General features: G+C 44.8%; 1 protein-coding gene across 2 annotated transcripts; it reads left to right on the forward strand.

Moving 5' to 3' along the window:
* The first annotated feature begins 414 nt into the window (after positions 1-414).
* Positions 415-16354, forward strand: LOC141642316 (homocysteine S-methyltransferase 3-like). 2 transcript variants are annotated; one of them, XM_074451091.1, is made up of 7 exons: positions 415-703; positions 14806-14862; positions 14977-15197; positions 15273-15402; positions 15528-15731; positions 15822-15893; positions 15968-16354. In XM_074451091.1, exons 1-7 carry the CDS (start codon positions 527-529, stop codon positions 16136-16138), a joined length of 1032 nt encoding a protein of 343 aa, XP_074307192.1. In that variant the 5' UTR covers positions 415-526; the 3' UTR covers positions 16139-16354. The 2 variants fall into 2 exon arrangements, with proteins under 2 accessions (XP_074307192.1, XP_074307193.1); XM_074451092.1 differs by having other exon boundaries at positions 15983-16354.
* The last annotated feature ends 1283 nt before the right edge of the window (positions 16355-17637 follow it).

Genomic DNA, 17637 nt, shown 5'->3' on the forward strand with positions numbered 1-17637 from the left:
AAGTATAAGGAGTACGGTACTTCCGGAGGACATAGGAATTTTTCTAACAGAAATCATCCGAGAAATGGATCATTTCCTTTGTATAATTTGTGTATTATTACGGTACTAGATTATTCTTCCGAACAGTATCGATTCTACCCAAAACTCGAAAAAAAAGACGAGGCAACGACTGTTCGATCCACATCTAAAGGTACTAAATTAATGAGCAAATGATAACGTAAATTACTAAATTGATACTGAAATGGAATAAATAACAGCATATTAGCATAATAAAAAAAAACAAAAACAAATAAATAACGTAAAATAACACATGCACGCATCTGTTCGGCAATAATAATAATACACAAAAAAACAAAACTCACTGTCTTGCTTTCCCGTTCCTTTATAAACTAAGCATTGCAGCTGGCAACGTCTAAGAAACTATAAGTGTCAACTTTACCTCCTTGCTATTCTTCACATTTATCCAACCAAAAAAAATAACTAATCATATAATTTAAAATATTTATTATAATTTTTCAAGTATATTATGGGTGATTCGTTGAATCATACGAATTTCATCACTAATTTCCTCGAAAAATCGCGGTGTAATTACGCGATTTTGGATGGAGGGCTAGCGACCGAGCTGGAACGACATGGTGCTGATCTTAATGATCCTCTTTGGAGTGCTAAGTGTTTAATTCATTCTCCACATCTTATTCGACGGGTGAGTTTCTTAATTCTTTTATATTTCTCTATTTCGGAACGTAGTTTTATTTAGGTCGTTAAGTTAAGAAACTATTAAAAAGCAGCATCGAACGAAGACTACACGTGAATATAGTGATCGACGACCATGCACACCAACTTCGAAGTTATAGAGTATGTGAATTACCACACAAAACTTGTGAGAGACGGTTTCTCAAACTCTCATTAAAGTTATTAAAAAGTAAAGAAACTAACGTTCCTCCTACTTCTAGCTGTTTCAATATTATCGTTACTGTGTTACTGTTCATCTTACTTTAATTTGCTCCTTCCTTGAAGAAATACTCCTTATAATTAGAACAAGGCCTTCAAAAGGATCTGGTCGATACTAACCTAACGGCCCTTGTAAAATCTCATAACGGCCCTGACATATAACGTTATTTTAGATTTGCGATTGGTCATGAATTAAGTTTTTCATATCATTATTAATATTAGTCTAGTGGCTAAGCTGGAGGTATTATGGACAATAGGTCTCCGGTTTGATTTTCACTTTTCCTCTATTGTAATGCGACCAAGTGCGTACTCGTTAGACAAAAAAAAAATAAAAAATTAATCCGCCGCAAGTAAAAAGAAGTTCTGAATTATGACGTTAACGATAAAATTGACGTATTTATCACTAGATAATGTGAAACGTAACATCCGTTTACGTAAAAGCTAGTGGATGTTGATATGCGATGTGGCGCACAAGTTATCCTCTTTCTCCGTAACAGAGATAGTTCAGCCCTTCAATTAAAGGTTACGTGACTCGCACTCTTACTCGTACTTATCGAAAACCCTCTATGCATAAGGAATTTCAAGACTTTATGTCTCAAAATTGCATTCTGGTCTTGTCTTAGAATGTACGTGTCGGATTTAAATTCCGAAACAAAATAAAGTATACCAACAACAATATTGTCTTAGTATCTGAAGGCTTGGCTCCCGTAAATTGCAAGTTAAAACCTCTTGCAAATTAGGGGTTATGCTGGCCTAATGCATCGTCTTTCTAAGATCGTCGTCCATTGTACACGTTATTAGCATAATGAACCGAGTCAACAAATTTATGGCACAACTGGATTATTTTAGAAGATATTCTGTATTTAATTTGTTAATTTACAACTTAATTTATCGCGACGAAATATATTATTTAAATAAATGGTCCTTGCTTATTGTTCCGGGCGTAATTCCAGAGCAGGTATTATTACCACCCCTGGCTTGTAGAATGATGTCTTGAGTTGGATCCCTCGTCCCTATCGTTCCTCACGGCCTCTCCTGCAACAATGAACGAACTGAGGGCTTGGCTTTGTGCCAAGCGTACTCACTCCGACGCTCAAGTCAGTAAACTTAGAGGGATAAGTTGTTACTTGGCTAAATGCGTATTGTAGAGAGATAAGGGCGATATTACCAGATGAATAGTAATTCTTAGGTTAGAATGTGGATCCTTTCCTCAATGAAGGTTGAGGAGTATTTATAGGCTTTCACCTTTTGTCACGTAGTGGCCAAGTGGCTAGCAGGTGGAAAGACCGTTCTACCCTCGGCCGATGGACCCATGGCAGGCCGGCCAAGGGTCTTGGATATGAGTACGCGGATATGTGTCCCTATTGGTGGTTACTGTGTCGAGACCCAGGTGACAGTAGATGGGTTGACGGCTAGTCTGTCTAAGTCGTTGACTTTCTTTGTGGATATCCTTAACCTTGCTCAATATGTTGACTTGGTCGTGGTGCGGGAATATGCCCCATCAATTTGCCCCCAGCGTAGTCTATGCCGTGGTATGGGCTCCGATGTATGCTGAGCGTATATTCTGCGCAAGTAATTTCTGAAACTTTTCTGTATAGGCTTCTTCTATCTCGGCCTGGTTCTTATTAGGCCGTACCATATATATCCCCCCTCCGCATGGATGTATAAAGGGCATCCGATGTGGAAGAGAAAGTGACGCTGGCCGAGACCAGGGTTGAGAGTGCCGGTTGTTTTTGATTGCCCCCGGCCGGTGCTACTTAGCCGGCGGAGAGATATGAAGGGGCGTGTTGAAGACGCTTGGTCACTGTTGCATTGATTGACGTTTGACTGTTGCGACGATTGACTTTCCATAGTTGCATGTCTGACACGTGTCTATTTGCTGATTGGCTGGTGCTCCATGAGCTGTTCTCTGATTGGTCCTTCTTCATGGGCTTTTCCCTATAAATAGGACAGTTATTCCGTGAAATTGGCCATCAATTTCATTCTCTCCAAAATTTTCTTCTCTCTAAGCTTTCAAGGGCTTCTTTGTCTTCTAATTTTTAGAGTTGTTACTCCGGCGAGTGTTTTCAGGTAAACAAACAAACTTCCTCACTTCTTATTTTGTTAAATAATCATTGCTATCATGTCTTCTGCTGACGCTAGGGCTAGCACTTCTGCGCCGGGGGGTTCCCCGTCGCGTCTCGACGGGGAGGGGATACTAGATGCCATCCCAATAAGGTTCGGGGGCCCTAGGTCTCCTTCTTCCGTAGTTGATCCTCCAATTTTGGAGGAAGGGGAGGATGAGGGTGATAATGCTGATGATGACAAGAGGACTCCTTCTGATGGTGTCAGGCCGTTTATCCCGGATCATGGCGAGGCCTGTACAACTGGTCTTGACCGTGTCTGGACTAATAAATTCGCAAGCTGTTCCGGTGCTACTTTTTTCGGAGGCCATTTCTCCTTCGGTGAGGGGTACAAGATCGTTATCCCCGAGGAGGGTCAGGCGGTCTGTTGCCCTCCACCGGGTCACATCGGCGTGCATATCCGGCACCTGGAGTATGGGCTCCGGTTTCCTTTGAATGAATACGTCGTGGCCATTATCAAAGCTATGAACGTCGCAGTGGCCCAATTGCATCCGTTGGCCATGAGGACGATAGTCGGCTTTGTGTGGCTCTGTCTCTTTAGAGGGGAGGTCCCAACAGTTAATCTATTCCGCCGCCTTCATCATCTACGGCTGTCTATCGCCGGTAAAGTGGGGTGGTACAGCGTGCAGACGGAGCCAGGCTTCGTCTCCGTGTCCAAACTTACTTCCTGCAAGGACCGCACGGCGGTGGGTGTATGTTCAGTCGGAGGACTACCCATTGCCTCGGTCTTTCCAGAGCCCTGTTTACTTGCGGTGTGAGAACCGGGAAGAGTATGAGGAATGTATCTCCCGGGGTAAAGCTAAGATGGACGCTTCGCTGGTCCCTCTTACTGCGGATGAGAGGCGGGCGATGCAGCTGTTTGATGCTGAGAAGGGTTGGCTGCCCCCGACTCAGATTATTCTTCGTGGATGAGCCGCTTTGCCGCGTCGGCCTCATACCGGCCCTCAGCCAGGGTGAGTGGGGTCGGTGTGAGGCCCATCTTTGCCTGTTATGCTCCTGTTTCAGAGCTTTGTTTTACTTCTTTATATATGACCCTTGTTTGATTTCTTGCAGACCGGTTTGGCCGGGAAGGCGCCGAGAGGACCTTGGAGAGGTTATGGCTTGATAAGGACAGGAGGGTCGTTCAACGGCATCCTACGGCTGACTTGCGTGATCGTAGACCGGCTCCTAACGAGCTCATGGAGAATCAGCTGAAGTCACTGGACCAGGCGGCGGCCCAAGTACGTGTTCTCGGAGGCGTGCCGAAGAGAACAAAGAAAGCAGGCACCAGGTTGGCGACGGCGTCTGGGCCAACTCCCTCTTCGACCCCAGTGGTTCAGAAGGAGCCCGTGCATGTGGAGGTCGTCAATATCACTGAGGGGGTGGTTACCGTTGCTAAGGACCCTTCTCCTCTGAAGAAGAGAAAGGATCCGCCGTCTGCTTCCACCGTTGCCGAGGAGAAGACGGGCTCAGCCGACCCTCCCTTTAAGAGGGTCAAGACTGGTACGGATCTAACTTGTGGTTCGGATTTAGCTGGTTCGTTGGACATCCCTGACGACAGACTTTCTGATGTGTCGATGCATGGTGACATGGATGCTCTGTGTAAATTTTTTGTAGATCCGCGTCGGCGGTGCCGTTCTCAGCGAGCGGCAGCTCGAGAAGCAGCCTGAGAAGACGGGTGATAGAAATGTCACCGTTGACTCCTCGGTTCAGAAGATTTCTTCCGACGAGCTCGTGGCGGAGGGTGAGAGAATATATAAGAGGCTGGCGAAGTGGACCCGTATAGCCGGCTCCCACATCATGGAGCAGGAGAAAGTCGTGGCCCAATCTGCGCCGCTGATCGCAAAGCTTAAGCTTGATCTCTCCGCTGCAAGGGGTGAAGCCGGGAAGGCTAAGCTGGACCTCTTCGCTGCCAAGAGGCGTGTGGGGGAAGTTGAGAAGCTGCTGGTGGCCGAGAGGACCAAAGTTGAGGATGCTGATGCCGCCACTGCCAAGATGATGGAGGAGCGGGACGGGTATAAGGGCGCTTATGACGCCGTGGTTGCAAGAGGGACGAGTGGAAGGATCATTCCATAACCGGTGAGGCGCTCGGGGACACGCAGGCCTCCCTTGCTCAAAAAGAGAAGGATATTGAAATGCTTCAAGATGATCTCTTCCCAAAAATGTGCGCCCAATTCCGGGACCAGGCCGAGGAGGCGACCAGGGAGGCAATCAAAAAGCTCATCCCTGACGGCTCCTTCCCGTGGGATGAATTTGACCCGACACGGATGAGATGGCCGATCTTTGCGGAAGCGCAGCTGCGAAAAAAAGGCAGAGGCGGCGAAGGTAGCTCAGATAGTTGAGGCCAAGGCGGCCTACGATGCAAAGGTGAAGGAGGGCGAGAGGCTAAAGGCACTTGAAAATGTCGAGCCCTCTTCTGAGCCGGCCACGAAGAAGATCTTTGCCATCGATGGAAGGCGGCAGCGAGCATAGGGAGACGGGCGGTCGTCACCGGACTCACCCGGCATTTCGGATAGCTTTAGCATTGTTCGGGGCCAACTATTGAGCCTTTATTCCCTGCCATTTTTGGCGCTTCAAATGATATGTTTGTAATCTTTTGCTTTTCTTTCCCGTGTTTTGTTAGTAAAACTCTTGGTAGGTTGTGTTTAGGCTTATCCCTATGGGGACGGCCGTCATCTGTACTCTCTTTGTAATTGTTTTCAATAAAGTTCGTCTTATTGGCCTTTGGCTTGGCCGGTGCAAATTGATCACAATCACTTGTCTTTTTGCGTTATTAATTGAGTGCCTTCGTTTTTACCTTCGGTATGACCGAGGCAGTTTGAATGCATGTCCCAACTGTGTTTAACGTCTTTAGCGCGTCGACCGGCGTGTCCCCGTCGCTCTCGGCTTTGGCCAAGGTAATCGGGGTTGCGGCTCGACAGCGTTCGTAACTGTGTAGGCATATTGATCGCTAGATTTGCGTCTCAACTGCACTGAGTATACGTTTCTTCTAGCGTATCGACCGACGTATCCCCGTCGCTCTCGGCTTTGACCGAGGTAATCGGGGTTGCGGTTTTGACGTTCAGAATGTGTAGGCATATTGATCGCTAGATTTGCGTCTCAACTGCACTGAGTATACGTTTCTTCTAGCGTATCGACCGGCGTATCCCCGTCGCTCTCGGCTTTGACCGAGGTAATCGGGGTTGCGGTTCGACAGCGTTCGTAACTGTGTAGGCATATTGATCGCTAGATTTGCGTCTCAACTGCACTGAGTATACGTTTCTTCTAGCGTATCGACCGGCGTATCCCCGTTGCTCTCGGCTTTGACCGAGGTAATCGGGGTTGCGGTTCGACAGCGTTCGTAACTGTGTAGGCATACTGATCGCTAGATTTGCGTCTCAACTGCACTGAGTATACGTTTCTTCTAGCGTCTCAACCACGGAGGGGATAAATTTCTTTACTAGATATAAACAGGCGCCGGGGTGCCGACAATGGTTTTGGACACCTCCGCCGCTTATACAAAGTATTTTCTTAGGTTGTCAGTGTTCCAGTGGCTCATCAAGGCCACGCCCCCCATGTCTGTCAGCCGGTATGTACCCGGCCTCATCTCTTCAACTACTTTGTAGGGTCCCTCCCAGTTGGCCGTTAATTTACCATGAATATTTACTTTGTTGGTGGCGGCCGACTTTCTTAGGACTAGATCTCCTATTTTTAAGTCCCTTTTGTGGACTCTTCGGTTGTAGGCTCTTTTCATCCGGTTTTGGTATACTGCCAAGTTGAGGCGTGCCGTATCTCGGCTTTCTTCGACCAGGTCTAGGGAGGCTCTCAGGCCTTCCTCGTTTTCAACTGGGTGAAAGGTAGCCGTTCTGAATGTTGGCACCGTCGCTTCAATTGGCAGGACTGCTTCGGAACCGTAGACTAAGTGGAAGGGGGTGTACCCCGTTGCTTCTTTCTCAGTGGTCCCTTCGGACCACAGGACACCGGGTAGTTCGTCGGCCCACCTTCCCTTAAGGTCTTTAACTGTCTTCTTCAAACCGTTGAGGATTGTTTTGTTGGCTGCCTCCGCCTGCCCGTTGCTCTGTGGGTGGCAGACGGAGGAATATGCAAACTTGATGCCCAACTCTTCTAACCAGTTCATTATCAGGTCACTCCAAAACTCTCGGCCGTGGTCAAATACCATAATTTGGGGTAATCTGAAACGAGTTATAACATTTTCCCAGATTACCTTTCGACGCATTTGTGGTTTTCGCCAGATCGCTTCGACTTCGACCCATTTGGTGAAGTAGTCAACGGCGACGATCAAAAACTTCCTTCCTCCGGAGGCCATTGGAAATGGCCCTAGCATATCCATCCCCCACTGTGCGAAAGGGAGGGGATTAAGCACCGGTTGTAGGTCCCGGGAAGGAGCGTGTATCACCGGAGCATGCATCTGACAATTCGTGCACTTCTTGGTTTTAGCCTTGGAATCCGCAAGCATGGTTGGCCAGAAGTAGCCGGCTCGGAGAGCTTTGTGGGCCAGCGTTCTTGCCCCCATGTGATGACCACAGATGCCTTCGTGAATTTCTGTCAAAATTAGCTTTGCGTCGGTACTGGCCGACGACGATTTCAAAAGTGGTCTTATTACGGACCTTCGTATAATTCTCCTTCAAACAACAAGTACTGGCGCGATCCTCTTTATCTTGGCCGAGAGATTGCGGTCCTCAAGCAACTCATTTGTAAGCTTGTATTTCATTATGGGAGTCATCCACGTTGTCACGGCCTCGATGTTACCCACCGTGCAGAGTGCGTCGGTGATGCTTTTAGTCGTCCCGATATCCACTAGCACGGTTGGTGATATTCTTGATGGTTGAACTGGTAAGTTTTGAGAGAGCGTCGGCCGGTTGTTCTCGGATCCGGGAACGCATTGGATTTGGAAAGATTTCAACTTCGCTATGTCGGCTTTTACCCTTTCTAGGTACCTCACCATTCCGTCGTCCCGAGCCTCAAATTCCCCTCTGATTTGGTTAGTAACTAACAGTGAGTCTGTCTTCAACACTATGTGTTCTGCTCCAGCAGCCCTAGCTAGCTCGACTCCGGTTATCACCGCCTCGTATTCGGATTCGTTGTTCGAGGCCGAGAAGGTGAATTTCAAGGCATACTCAAACTCGTCCCCGTTTGGGCTGATGATAAGGATGCCGGCTCCTGAGCTGTTCGTCGTAGAGGAGCCGTCGGTGTAAACCTCCCATACATCTGGGTTGGGCTCTTCTTGATATGTGCATTCGGTCAGGAAATCCGCAAGTGCTTGCCCTTTTATCGAAGGCCTTGGTTTGTACTGAATGCCGAAGGCAGAGAGTTCCACCGCCCATTTGATGAGCCTCCGGATCGTTCGAATTTTTCCAAAGCTTTCTCCAATGGTCGATCGGTTAGGGATCATCACGGGGTGTGCGTCGAAGTAGGGTTTTAACTTCCTCGCGGCAACGACGACGGTGAAAGTCGCTTTTTCAATTAGTGGGTAATTTCTCTCGGCGCAACAAAGCGTATGGTCGACAAAGTAGATTGGGTCTTTTGTTTGTCCTCTTCCCGATGATCACAAAGATCGACCGTGGCCGAGGTAATCGCTATATATAGGTATAGCGTCTCCCAAAGACCTGTGCGGGACGAGTTGGGAGAGTTTGAAGATGAGCTTTCAGTTGCTTGAAAGCTGTGCTCTATTCCTCCCCCCAGCTGAAGTCTTTATTCCCCTTCAACACTTTGAAGAATGAGGTGCTTTTGTCGGCTGACCGAGAGATGAAACGGGCGAGAGCCGCCATTCTACCGGTCAGCGTCATAACCTCTTTTCGATTCCTTGGTTCCGGCAGGTCTAGGATTGCTCGGAATTTGTCTGGATTGGCGTCTATGCCTCTGACACTGACAAGTACACCTAGGAATTTACCTGCCCGGACGCCGAAGTTGCATTTCATTGGGTTGAGCTTCATCTTGTATTTCCTTAGTGAACAAAATGTCTCGTGTAAATCGGCCAAGTGTTCGCTGTCAGACTTGCTTTTTACAATAGCATCGTCGACGTAAGCCTCAATGTTCCGTCCTTTTTTATTTTGGAACACTTTGTCCACCAGCCTTGTGTACGTTGCTCCGGCGTTCTTCAAACCAAACGGCATCATTTTGTACATGTATGTGTCGTTAGCAGTGATAAATGCGCATTTAGGCATGTCTTCCTCGGCCATGAATACCTGGTGATACCCCGAGAAGGCGTCCAGCAGCTCGCATGGTGTAGCTGCCGTGGCGTCAATTAAACTATCTATTCGAGGCAAGGGATAACAATCTTTGGGGCATGCTTTATTAAGGTTGGTAAAGTCTACACACATCCTCCATGCCCCGATGACTTCTTCACCATTACAACATTAGCTAACCACTCAGGATAAGTGCAAGGCATGATGAAGCCCGCCGCTAGTAATTTATCTACTTCGGTCTTGATGGCCTCATCCTTCTACCGAGTAGTTCCTCATTTCTCGCTTGACCGGGCGAGCGGTGGAGAGTACGTTCAGCTTGTGAACAATCACCTCCCGGCTCACACCTGGCATCTCGGCCGCTGAGTAGGCGAAAACATCTTTATTTTTCCTCAGCAGGTCCAGGAGGTCGGCCCTGAATTTTGGTTCCAGGTTGACACCGACAGTTACGGTGCGGCCTGGATCAATCTCCACTTCCTCGGTCTCGGCTCCTTCAACCATGCTGATGGTTCGGTCGTTCTCGGACCTGGGAATGTGCTGTATCTGGAAGGATTTTAATTTTGAAGCGCTGGCTTTCAACCTCTCTAGATACCTTATCGTCCTATAGTCCCGAGCCTCGTACTCTCCCTTGATCTGGTTGGTCACTAAGAGCGAATCTGTTTTTACCATGACATGCTCCGCCCCTGCGGCTTTAGCTAGCTCGACTCCGATTATCACTGCCTCATACTTGGATTCGTTGTTTGAAGCCAAGGAGGTAAGCTTCAAGGCGTGTTCAAACACGTCTCTGTTTGGGCTAATAATAACAATGCTGGCCCTCAAGCTATCCGTCGTGGAAGGGCCGTTGGTGTAAACCTCCCACACGCCGGGATCCTCCTCGTTCTTCGTGGCGAGCTTATGCGCTTCCCTCCGGACCGAGACATACATCAATGTGAGGGCCCGGATGGACATCACAGCGTCGGCTTCGCTCAAAGTGGCCCGGCCAATGAGAACGTTGTAAGCGGACGAGCCGTCTATAACCACGAACTCGGACATAACATTCTTGGCTGCACTTCCTTCGCCGAACATTACTGGCAGCTTGACTGATCCCAGGGGTACCAGGCCGGCCCCAGAAAAACTGTACAACGGTTTGGTGTAGGGGCTCAAATCTTCAACCTTCAGATCGAGGCTACACAAGCATTCTCTGTACATAATGTTTGTGTAGGCGCCCGTATCAATCAGGCATCTCTTCACCAAGTGGTTGGCTACGTTTAGGTGGACCACAAGGGGGTCGTTGTGAGGAGCGATGACTCCCTCGTAGTCTTTCTTCCCAATGGTAATGTCGGGGATGTTGGAAGCGGGGGTTGCTGTGTTGGGCATAAAGTTGATGGCCTGATATAGTTCATTCAGATGCCGTTTGTGCCCATGAGCGGACCCACCGTTCTCGTTGTCCCCGATGACGACATTGACTACTACCCGTTCAAAAACGTTCTTATTTGACCCGCCGGCATCAGTTTTTTGGCCCTCGGCTACGTATTTGCCGAGACTCCCCGTTCGGATCAGATCTTCAATGGCATTTTTCAAATGCCGGCAGTCATTTGTTAAGTGGCCGGTGTGGCCGTGGTACTTGCAGTACTGGCTCGTGTCACCCTCACTCCTCGCCCTAGGGGGCCTTTCCCACTTTTGTCCTTCGCTTTTGCTCAGGGCGAAAACCTCGGCGGCAGGTACTACCAGGGGGGGTGTGATTTTTGTACTGCTTTCGGTAGTACGGTGCTGAACTCCCCCCGGTGCCCGCCGAGTTCTGTTTCCTGGCAGATTGGTCAGACCGTGACCTATTATTGTCACGGCGTCTTTCATCCGGGTTGTCCTCCCGGCGGCTCTTCTTTTCTGAGTGTTTGGCCTCGCTGGGGCCTACCCAGGTGTTGTGGTAGTCCTCCACCTTAATGGCCTGATCAGCCAACTTTCTGGCGGCGTCCAGGGTTAGGCCGCCGCACTTGATGAGCTCGTTTTTTAAGGCTCCCCTTGGGAGGCCTTTTCATCGATCGAAGGTCGCTAATTCGGGATTAATCTCCCGAATCTGTTGAACCTTGGCGTCAAACCTCTTCACGTAGCTTCGCAGAGGCTCGCCGCCCTCCTGTCTGATAGTCAGGAGATCCGATGTCTCTACGGCCTTCCTCTTATTGCAAGAGTACTGGGTTAAAAAGGCGTCCCTTAGGTCGACGTAATAGTATACCGAGCCGTCGGGAAGCCCCTTGTACCAACTTTGAGCCATCCCGTGCAAAGTTGTTGGGAAAACTCGGCACCAGACCTCATCGGGCTGCTCCCATACCGACATGTAAGACTCGAAAGCCTCGGCGTGGTCGGTTGGATCACTATCTCCTTTGTATGTGAGCGCCGGCAGCTTCAGCTTGGTTGGCACGGTGATTTCAAGGACATAGGCACTGAGGGGCTGTCTGACCATATGTCGAACGACACGCGGCGATCGGCTCCTCGTATTCCTAATCCGGCTTCTTTCCTCGTAGCGAGATGGACTTCTTCTCCGACTCTGGCGAGTTGGGCTTCTTTCGCTCCTCCAGGGTGTGCCTCGTTCGTGCCGCGGCGACGCAGTCTTCTCACGAGTGTGAGAAGGACTTAGGTCCACCACGACCACTTTGGGCTTCCCCGGTGTCTTGACAGGGTCAGCTTCTCCTAATGCTCCGTTCAAGTTTCTTGGGGTCACGTTTTGGGCCCTGGCCTCCTGGACGGTTTCCGCCGCTCTTGTCGGCGTGACAGTGTGAGCCGACGTACTCCCAATTAGGTCCAGGAGCATCTTCAGTTTTGCTACATCAACCACATGTCCCATGATGGTGACCTGGTCGGTGGGCAGCGGTGTATCTTGCTCCTTTGGCGTCCCGTTCGTCGTATCCGTGATACGTAGGTGGACCGCCCGATTTCTGAGTTGTGGAATGTGTCGTCTTGGTAGAATTTGTTTTCCACCAACACCTTCTCTGGTTGTTTCGACATCTTCTTAGCTTTTGGGGTGGGTTTTTTTTTTGTTTGGGAATGAATGTGACTAGTTTCTAGTGTCTTCTCCCCACAGACGGCGCCAATTGTTCCGGGCGTAATTCCAGAGCAGGTATTATTACCACCCGTGGCTTGTAGAATGATGTCTTGAGTTGGATCCCTCGTCCCTATCGTTCCTCACGGCCTCTCCTGCAACAATGAACGAACTGAGGGCTTGGCTTTGTGCCAAGCGTACTCACTCCGACGCTCAAGTCAGTAAACTTAGAGGGATAAGTTGTTACTTGGCTAAATGCGTATTGTAGAGAGATAAGGGCGATATTACCGGATGAATAGTAATTTTTAGGTTAGAATGTGGATCCTTTCTCATGAAGGTTGAGGAGTATTTATGAGGCTTTCACCTTTTGTCACGTGGTGGCAGTGGCCAAGTGGCTAGCGGTGGAAAGGCAGTTCTACCCTCGGTAGATGGACCCATGGCAGCCGGTGAGGGTCTTGGATATGAGTACGCGGATATGTGTCATTTGGTGGTTACTGTGTCGAGACCCGGATGTGGTAGATGGGTTGCATCGGCTAGTCTGTCTAAGTCGTTGACTTTCTTTGTGGATATCCTCGACTTCGCTCAATATGTTGAGCAGTCGGTGGTGCGAATATCCCATCACTAATGATGAGGCAAAAATAGGTGATATCACTGCGGGGGAAAAAAAATAACAAATAAATAAATGGCAATAAACCATTCACGAGGATTCAAGAATCATTGAGACTATGAGAGAATTGATTTCACTATATTATGAAACTGTTATTTGACCTAGCCCAAAGTTATGTCTTTGTCATTCACATGTTCTCGGTTTAATTTGACTTACAAGCAGATGTCCGTTAGCATAATTGGTAGATTTGGGTTCAAATCCCGTCAGCATCAAAATTGTCTTTATGCCTTTTTTAAGACAAAAAAAAAATATTTGACTTGCAAGGAATAATTGAAATCTCATACAGTACAACGTTAGATGAACAAAGTCTACTAAATTATTGTTACATTATTGTTGAGGATTCCAAACTTTTGGCCAAACCTGTTGAACTTTAATGAATTATAGAGTATGTGCTTAACTATTTTGGCATTATTCTCTTCTTTTTAATATCCCTTTTATTTTGAAATAGACATTTTTGATTGATTTTCTGAATTTGAACAAAGTGGGCTTACACATTACCCACTAAGGTTGTCAATTCATGGAAATTAAGGCTAATAAAATGATAATCACGATAAGGAAAAAAAAAAATCATGTTGGCACTACTTATCATCAATAACAGAATTCTAACAATCTAATCCAAACCTTACGTAAAGATATAAAACCACTGATTGAGCCTTAGCGGCTCAGCGAAAAATTTATTTCTGTTTCAAGAATTAATTGAAAAAATTCAAAACACGAAAAATTGCAAAAAACCTGAAAAATGGAATCGAAAATTAGGAGGTGATAAGGCAACTAATTATAAAAAAATATGTTTTGCAGAAAAAATTTCAAAAAGGAAATTTGATTCTTGATAAAATGACGTAAAAGGATATGATAATTATTTAATATTATAAATTCAAAGGGTAATAAATGGAAAATAATTTATTGGGATATTTCTCACAGACTCTCGAACTTTTCGTTTTTTACATGGTGTCACTCGTTTTTTGCAAAAAAACTTTGACTGACAATAATTCTATGTTACGAGTTCAGAAAACGGTAATTTTTTTTTTTCAAACCAATTATCTCGTCAAGGCCTTCAATTTGAAAAATAATTCACCGCTTTTTGAACTCGTAGCCGGTAGTTATGGTTGGTCAAACATTTTTTAACGAATAAACTTTGACCGATCATAATTCCCGACTACAAGTTGAGACGTCGGTGAATTTTTTTTCAAACGGAAGATCTCTTAAAGACAGTCAATTTGGAAAAAAAGTTTATCGTATTCTGAACTTGTAGCCATGAGTTATTGACGGTCAAATTTTTTTTGCATGAAAAGAAGGGTATATCATAGAAAATGAAAAAGTTGAGGGGTACACGAGAGAATATCCCTAATTTATTTCAGGTACCCGAAATCTCAAATGCTACTCTAGGTAGCATTTCATTTCAGGTAGCTTATTTGACCAAATAAGCTACTTGCCAAACACTTGCAGAAAAATCAGGTAGCTGAAATTTAGGTCAAATAAGTTACTTTAGTCAAATAAGCTATCTGAAATGTCGTGCCAAACAGAGCCTTAAATTGGTACAAATGTACGAATGTACGATCAATGATTTTATCAAGTTGACTACGAGAGAATATTAAATAACTCAATTTTCACGTAATAAAAGAGACCATACAGTTCAAATAACTTTTTCACATTTTTTCTTGTCTAAGCATGATAATGAGAGACCATTTAATGAGAGACAATCTCTCAAGAGTCTTACTGCAAAGCATAATAATCGGCTTTTGTGAATTTCATATGATAGGTTCATCTAATTTAAATTTAAAACATGACGATTTATGTTAGCTAATTTGTAGCTATGACAATAAATTTTGAGAAATCCGATCTAATTTTCGTAGCTATGACAATAAAGATGTTACGTGCTTTATATGACAGGTACACCTAGATTACCTGGACGCTGGTGCAAACATTATAATATCAGCATCTTATCAGGTATCCTCTCGACCATATAGTCTTGTGTAACATCGTTGTATGAAGATAATGTTGACATTTTCAGTTAGTTGACTTCTTTCGATTAATTTTTGGGGGACTGTAAATTACCTGCAGGCTACTATTCAAGGTTTTGAAGACAAGGGATTATCTACAGCAGAAAGTGAAGGGTTGCTAAGAAGAAGTGTTGAAATCGCTCGAGAGGCACGTGATATCTATAACGATAGATGCACAAAAGGGTCTTGGGATGTCGATGAAAATGTACAAACAAGACAAATCTTAGTTGCGGCTTCTGTTGGCAGCTATGGAGCTTACTTGGCCGATGGTTCCGAGTATAGGTAACACCCTTTGCTTACTGTGTCAACTTATGATAAATTATTGTAGTCAAATCTTACTCTTTAATTTGTCGACAGTGGAGACTATGGCGAATCAGTGAGCGTAGAAACTCTGAAAGATTTCCACAGGAAAAGGGTTCAAATTTTGGCTGATTCGGGAGCTGATTTAATTGCTTTTGAAACAATTCCGAACAAATTAGAAGCCAAGGTATCAGTTTCTTTTAATTTCAAAATTAACATTCTACTATTAAAAGCAAATTGAGACAATATAATCGAGATGAATGGAGTTTAACGATTCATTAGTTGTCTGAGAGTGCTTTGGACATGTTGCAGGCCTATGTTGAGCTTCTTCAGGAAGAAGACATCAAGATTCCGGCTTGGTTCTCATTTTCTTGTAAAAACGGGACTAATGTGGCCAGTGGTGATTCTATTTTAGAATGTGCAGCGATTGCAGACTCGTGCAAGAATGTAGCAGCTGTCGGAGTCAATTGCACTCCTCCGAGATTCATACATGACCTCATTTTGAACATCAGGAAGGTCTGTTATTTAACTGGCTCGACTGCCTACACGACTATTATTTAGTTTAACAATAATGAAGCCAAGAAATTGACAATGTTTTCATGACAGGCAACTAATAAACCAGTAGTCATTTATCCGAACAGTGGCGAGACATATGATGGCATTAAGAAACAATGGATGGTAAGCAACTATCACATTTCATTCTTTCCCTTCTTCTCCTTACAGATCGCTTGCATAAGTGATAACGAAAATAGATTTGTTGGTTGCAGAAGACGACAGGGGAAACAGACGAAGATTTTGTGTCGTATGTTAAGAAGTGGCACGAGGCGGGTGCATCACTGGTTGGAGGATGCTGCAGGACTACTCCAAATACTATAAGAGCTATAGCTCAAACTCTTTCACAGAAAACTCCTCAACCTAATTGACGTCTTTCCATCTGTTTTCGACACGATTTACATAAAAAAGAAACACCCATCCTTGGATTTTATTGTAACTTTAGACTTGTAACGTGTGGTTTGTTTGGTTAAATATGTAATTATGTACTCCCTAAAGGATGGAGTATTGGACTTGTTCCCCATACTTCCATGTAACATCTGTAGATTTTGGAGCAGTATCAAACTGAGTATTAAACTTTCGGTTAATATTGTTCTCGACCCGTCCCATTCGGCCTGCAAAATAAACGGGTACGGTTAGACAAGCCTCAATTGGTAAAGTAATCCAAATCTGCTAGGGTCCTGCTATACGTCGTCGACAAATTACTAAATATCGTCGACAATTAACGTAAAATTCCAAGTTTGCCCTCCATATCATGACTCCATATTGGTCTCACCAAAATGCAATTTCCGTCTCAAAACAGAAATGAAATTACCGTCTCACTAAAACACAAGTCACCGTCTCACTAAAATATTTCAAACCAAAAAAAAAAAAAAAAAAAAGTCGGGTTTTGTAATTAACAACATGAACAGGAACGATTTTAACAACGATTTCAACAATGAAGATAGTAACGAGGTTAGTTTACGATTTAGTTTTGTTAAAAATTTATGTTTTATTATCGTTTGAATCCCGAATTAGGATAGATGCCATGAATGTAGACGGAATTATGATAGAATTTGTGACGGATTTATATGAAAAAGCAATTGAAAAAAAAAAAAAAAAAAAAAAAGAAAGAAACGGGCTGGGTTTGAGACGTGGGGTTCTTCGTCTCGAGCCAGTCAGGACGAAGAAATGGGTCGTCTTATATTGGGCTTGGACGAAGGAATCTTAAATGCAGGGCAGTGTTGGACGAAGGTTTTTCGTCGGCCCATTGTTGTTTGTTTTTTTTTTTTTTTTTTTTTTTTTTTGTTTTAGAGTTTCTCGTTACTTTTTTTTTTTTTTTTTCTTTGTTTTTTTTTTTTTTTTTGTTTCGACTCGTTTTGTATAAAATAATTAATTTCCGTATATGTATTAAAATTTTTTATTTTTTATAGTTTCCGACAATTCAAATAATTATAATTAATTTCCGTTATTTCCGACTCGTTGTGTACAAAATAATTAAATGCCGTTTTTGTATTATAAAACAATTGAATTAATTAATTACCGTCTTTATATGAAATTTTTATCTTTAACATTTCCGACTCGTTTTGTAAAAAATAACTTATTACCGTGTTTGTATTAATTTTATATTATTTTATATTTACTTCGACTAGTCCCGTAGCAAATAATTGAATTAATAACTAACTTGTTGAAATGCGTGCGCAGGTGATTAACGATGGAGACGGTGTTGATTACTCAGATCATTTTACGCCAACCAGATTTTTTGCATCTAGTACTGAAGCGTTTAATTGGGCATATGAGATCGGGCTCCGACTCGGGTTTGGTATAAAAAAATCAAGCAACAAGAAAGTTGGTCGTAACACGAATTTGAGACAACGTTATTTTGTTTGTC

Source organism: Silene latifolia, chromosome 2 (genome assembly GCF_048544455.1).
Source record: "Silene latifolia isolate original U9 population chromosome 2, ASM4854445v1, whole genome shotgun sequence".
In the NCBI taxonomy this organism is placed as follows: domain Eukaryota; kingdom Viridiplantae; phylum Streptophyta; class Magnoliopsida; order Caryophyllales; family Caryophyllaceae; genus Silene; species Silene latifolia.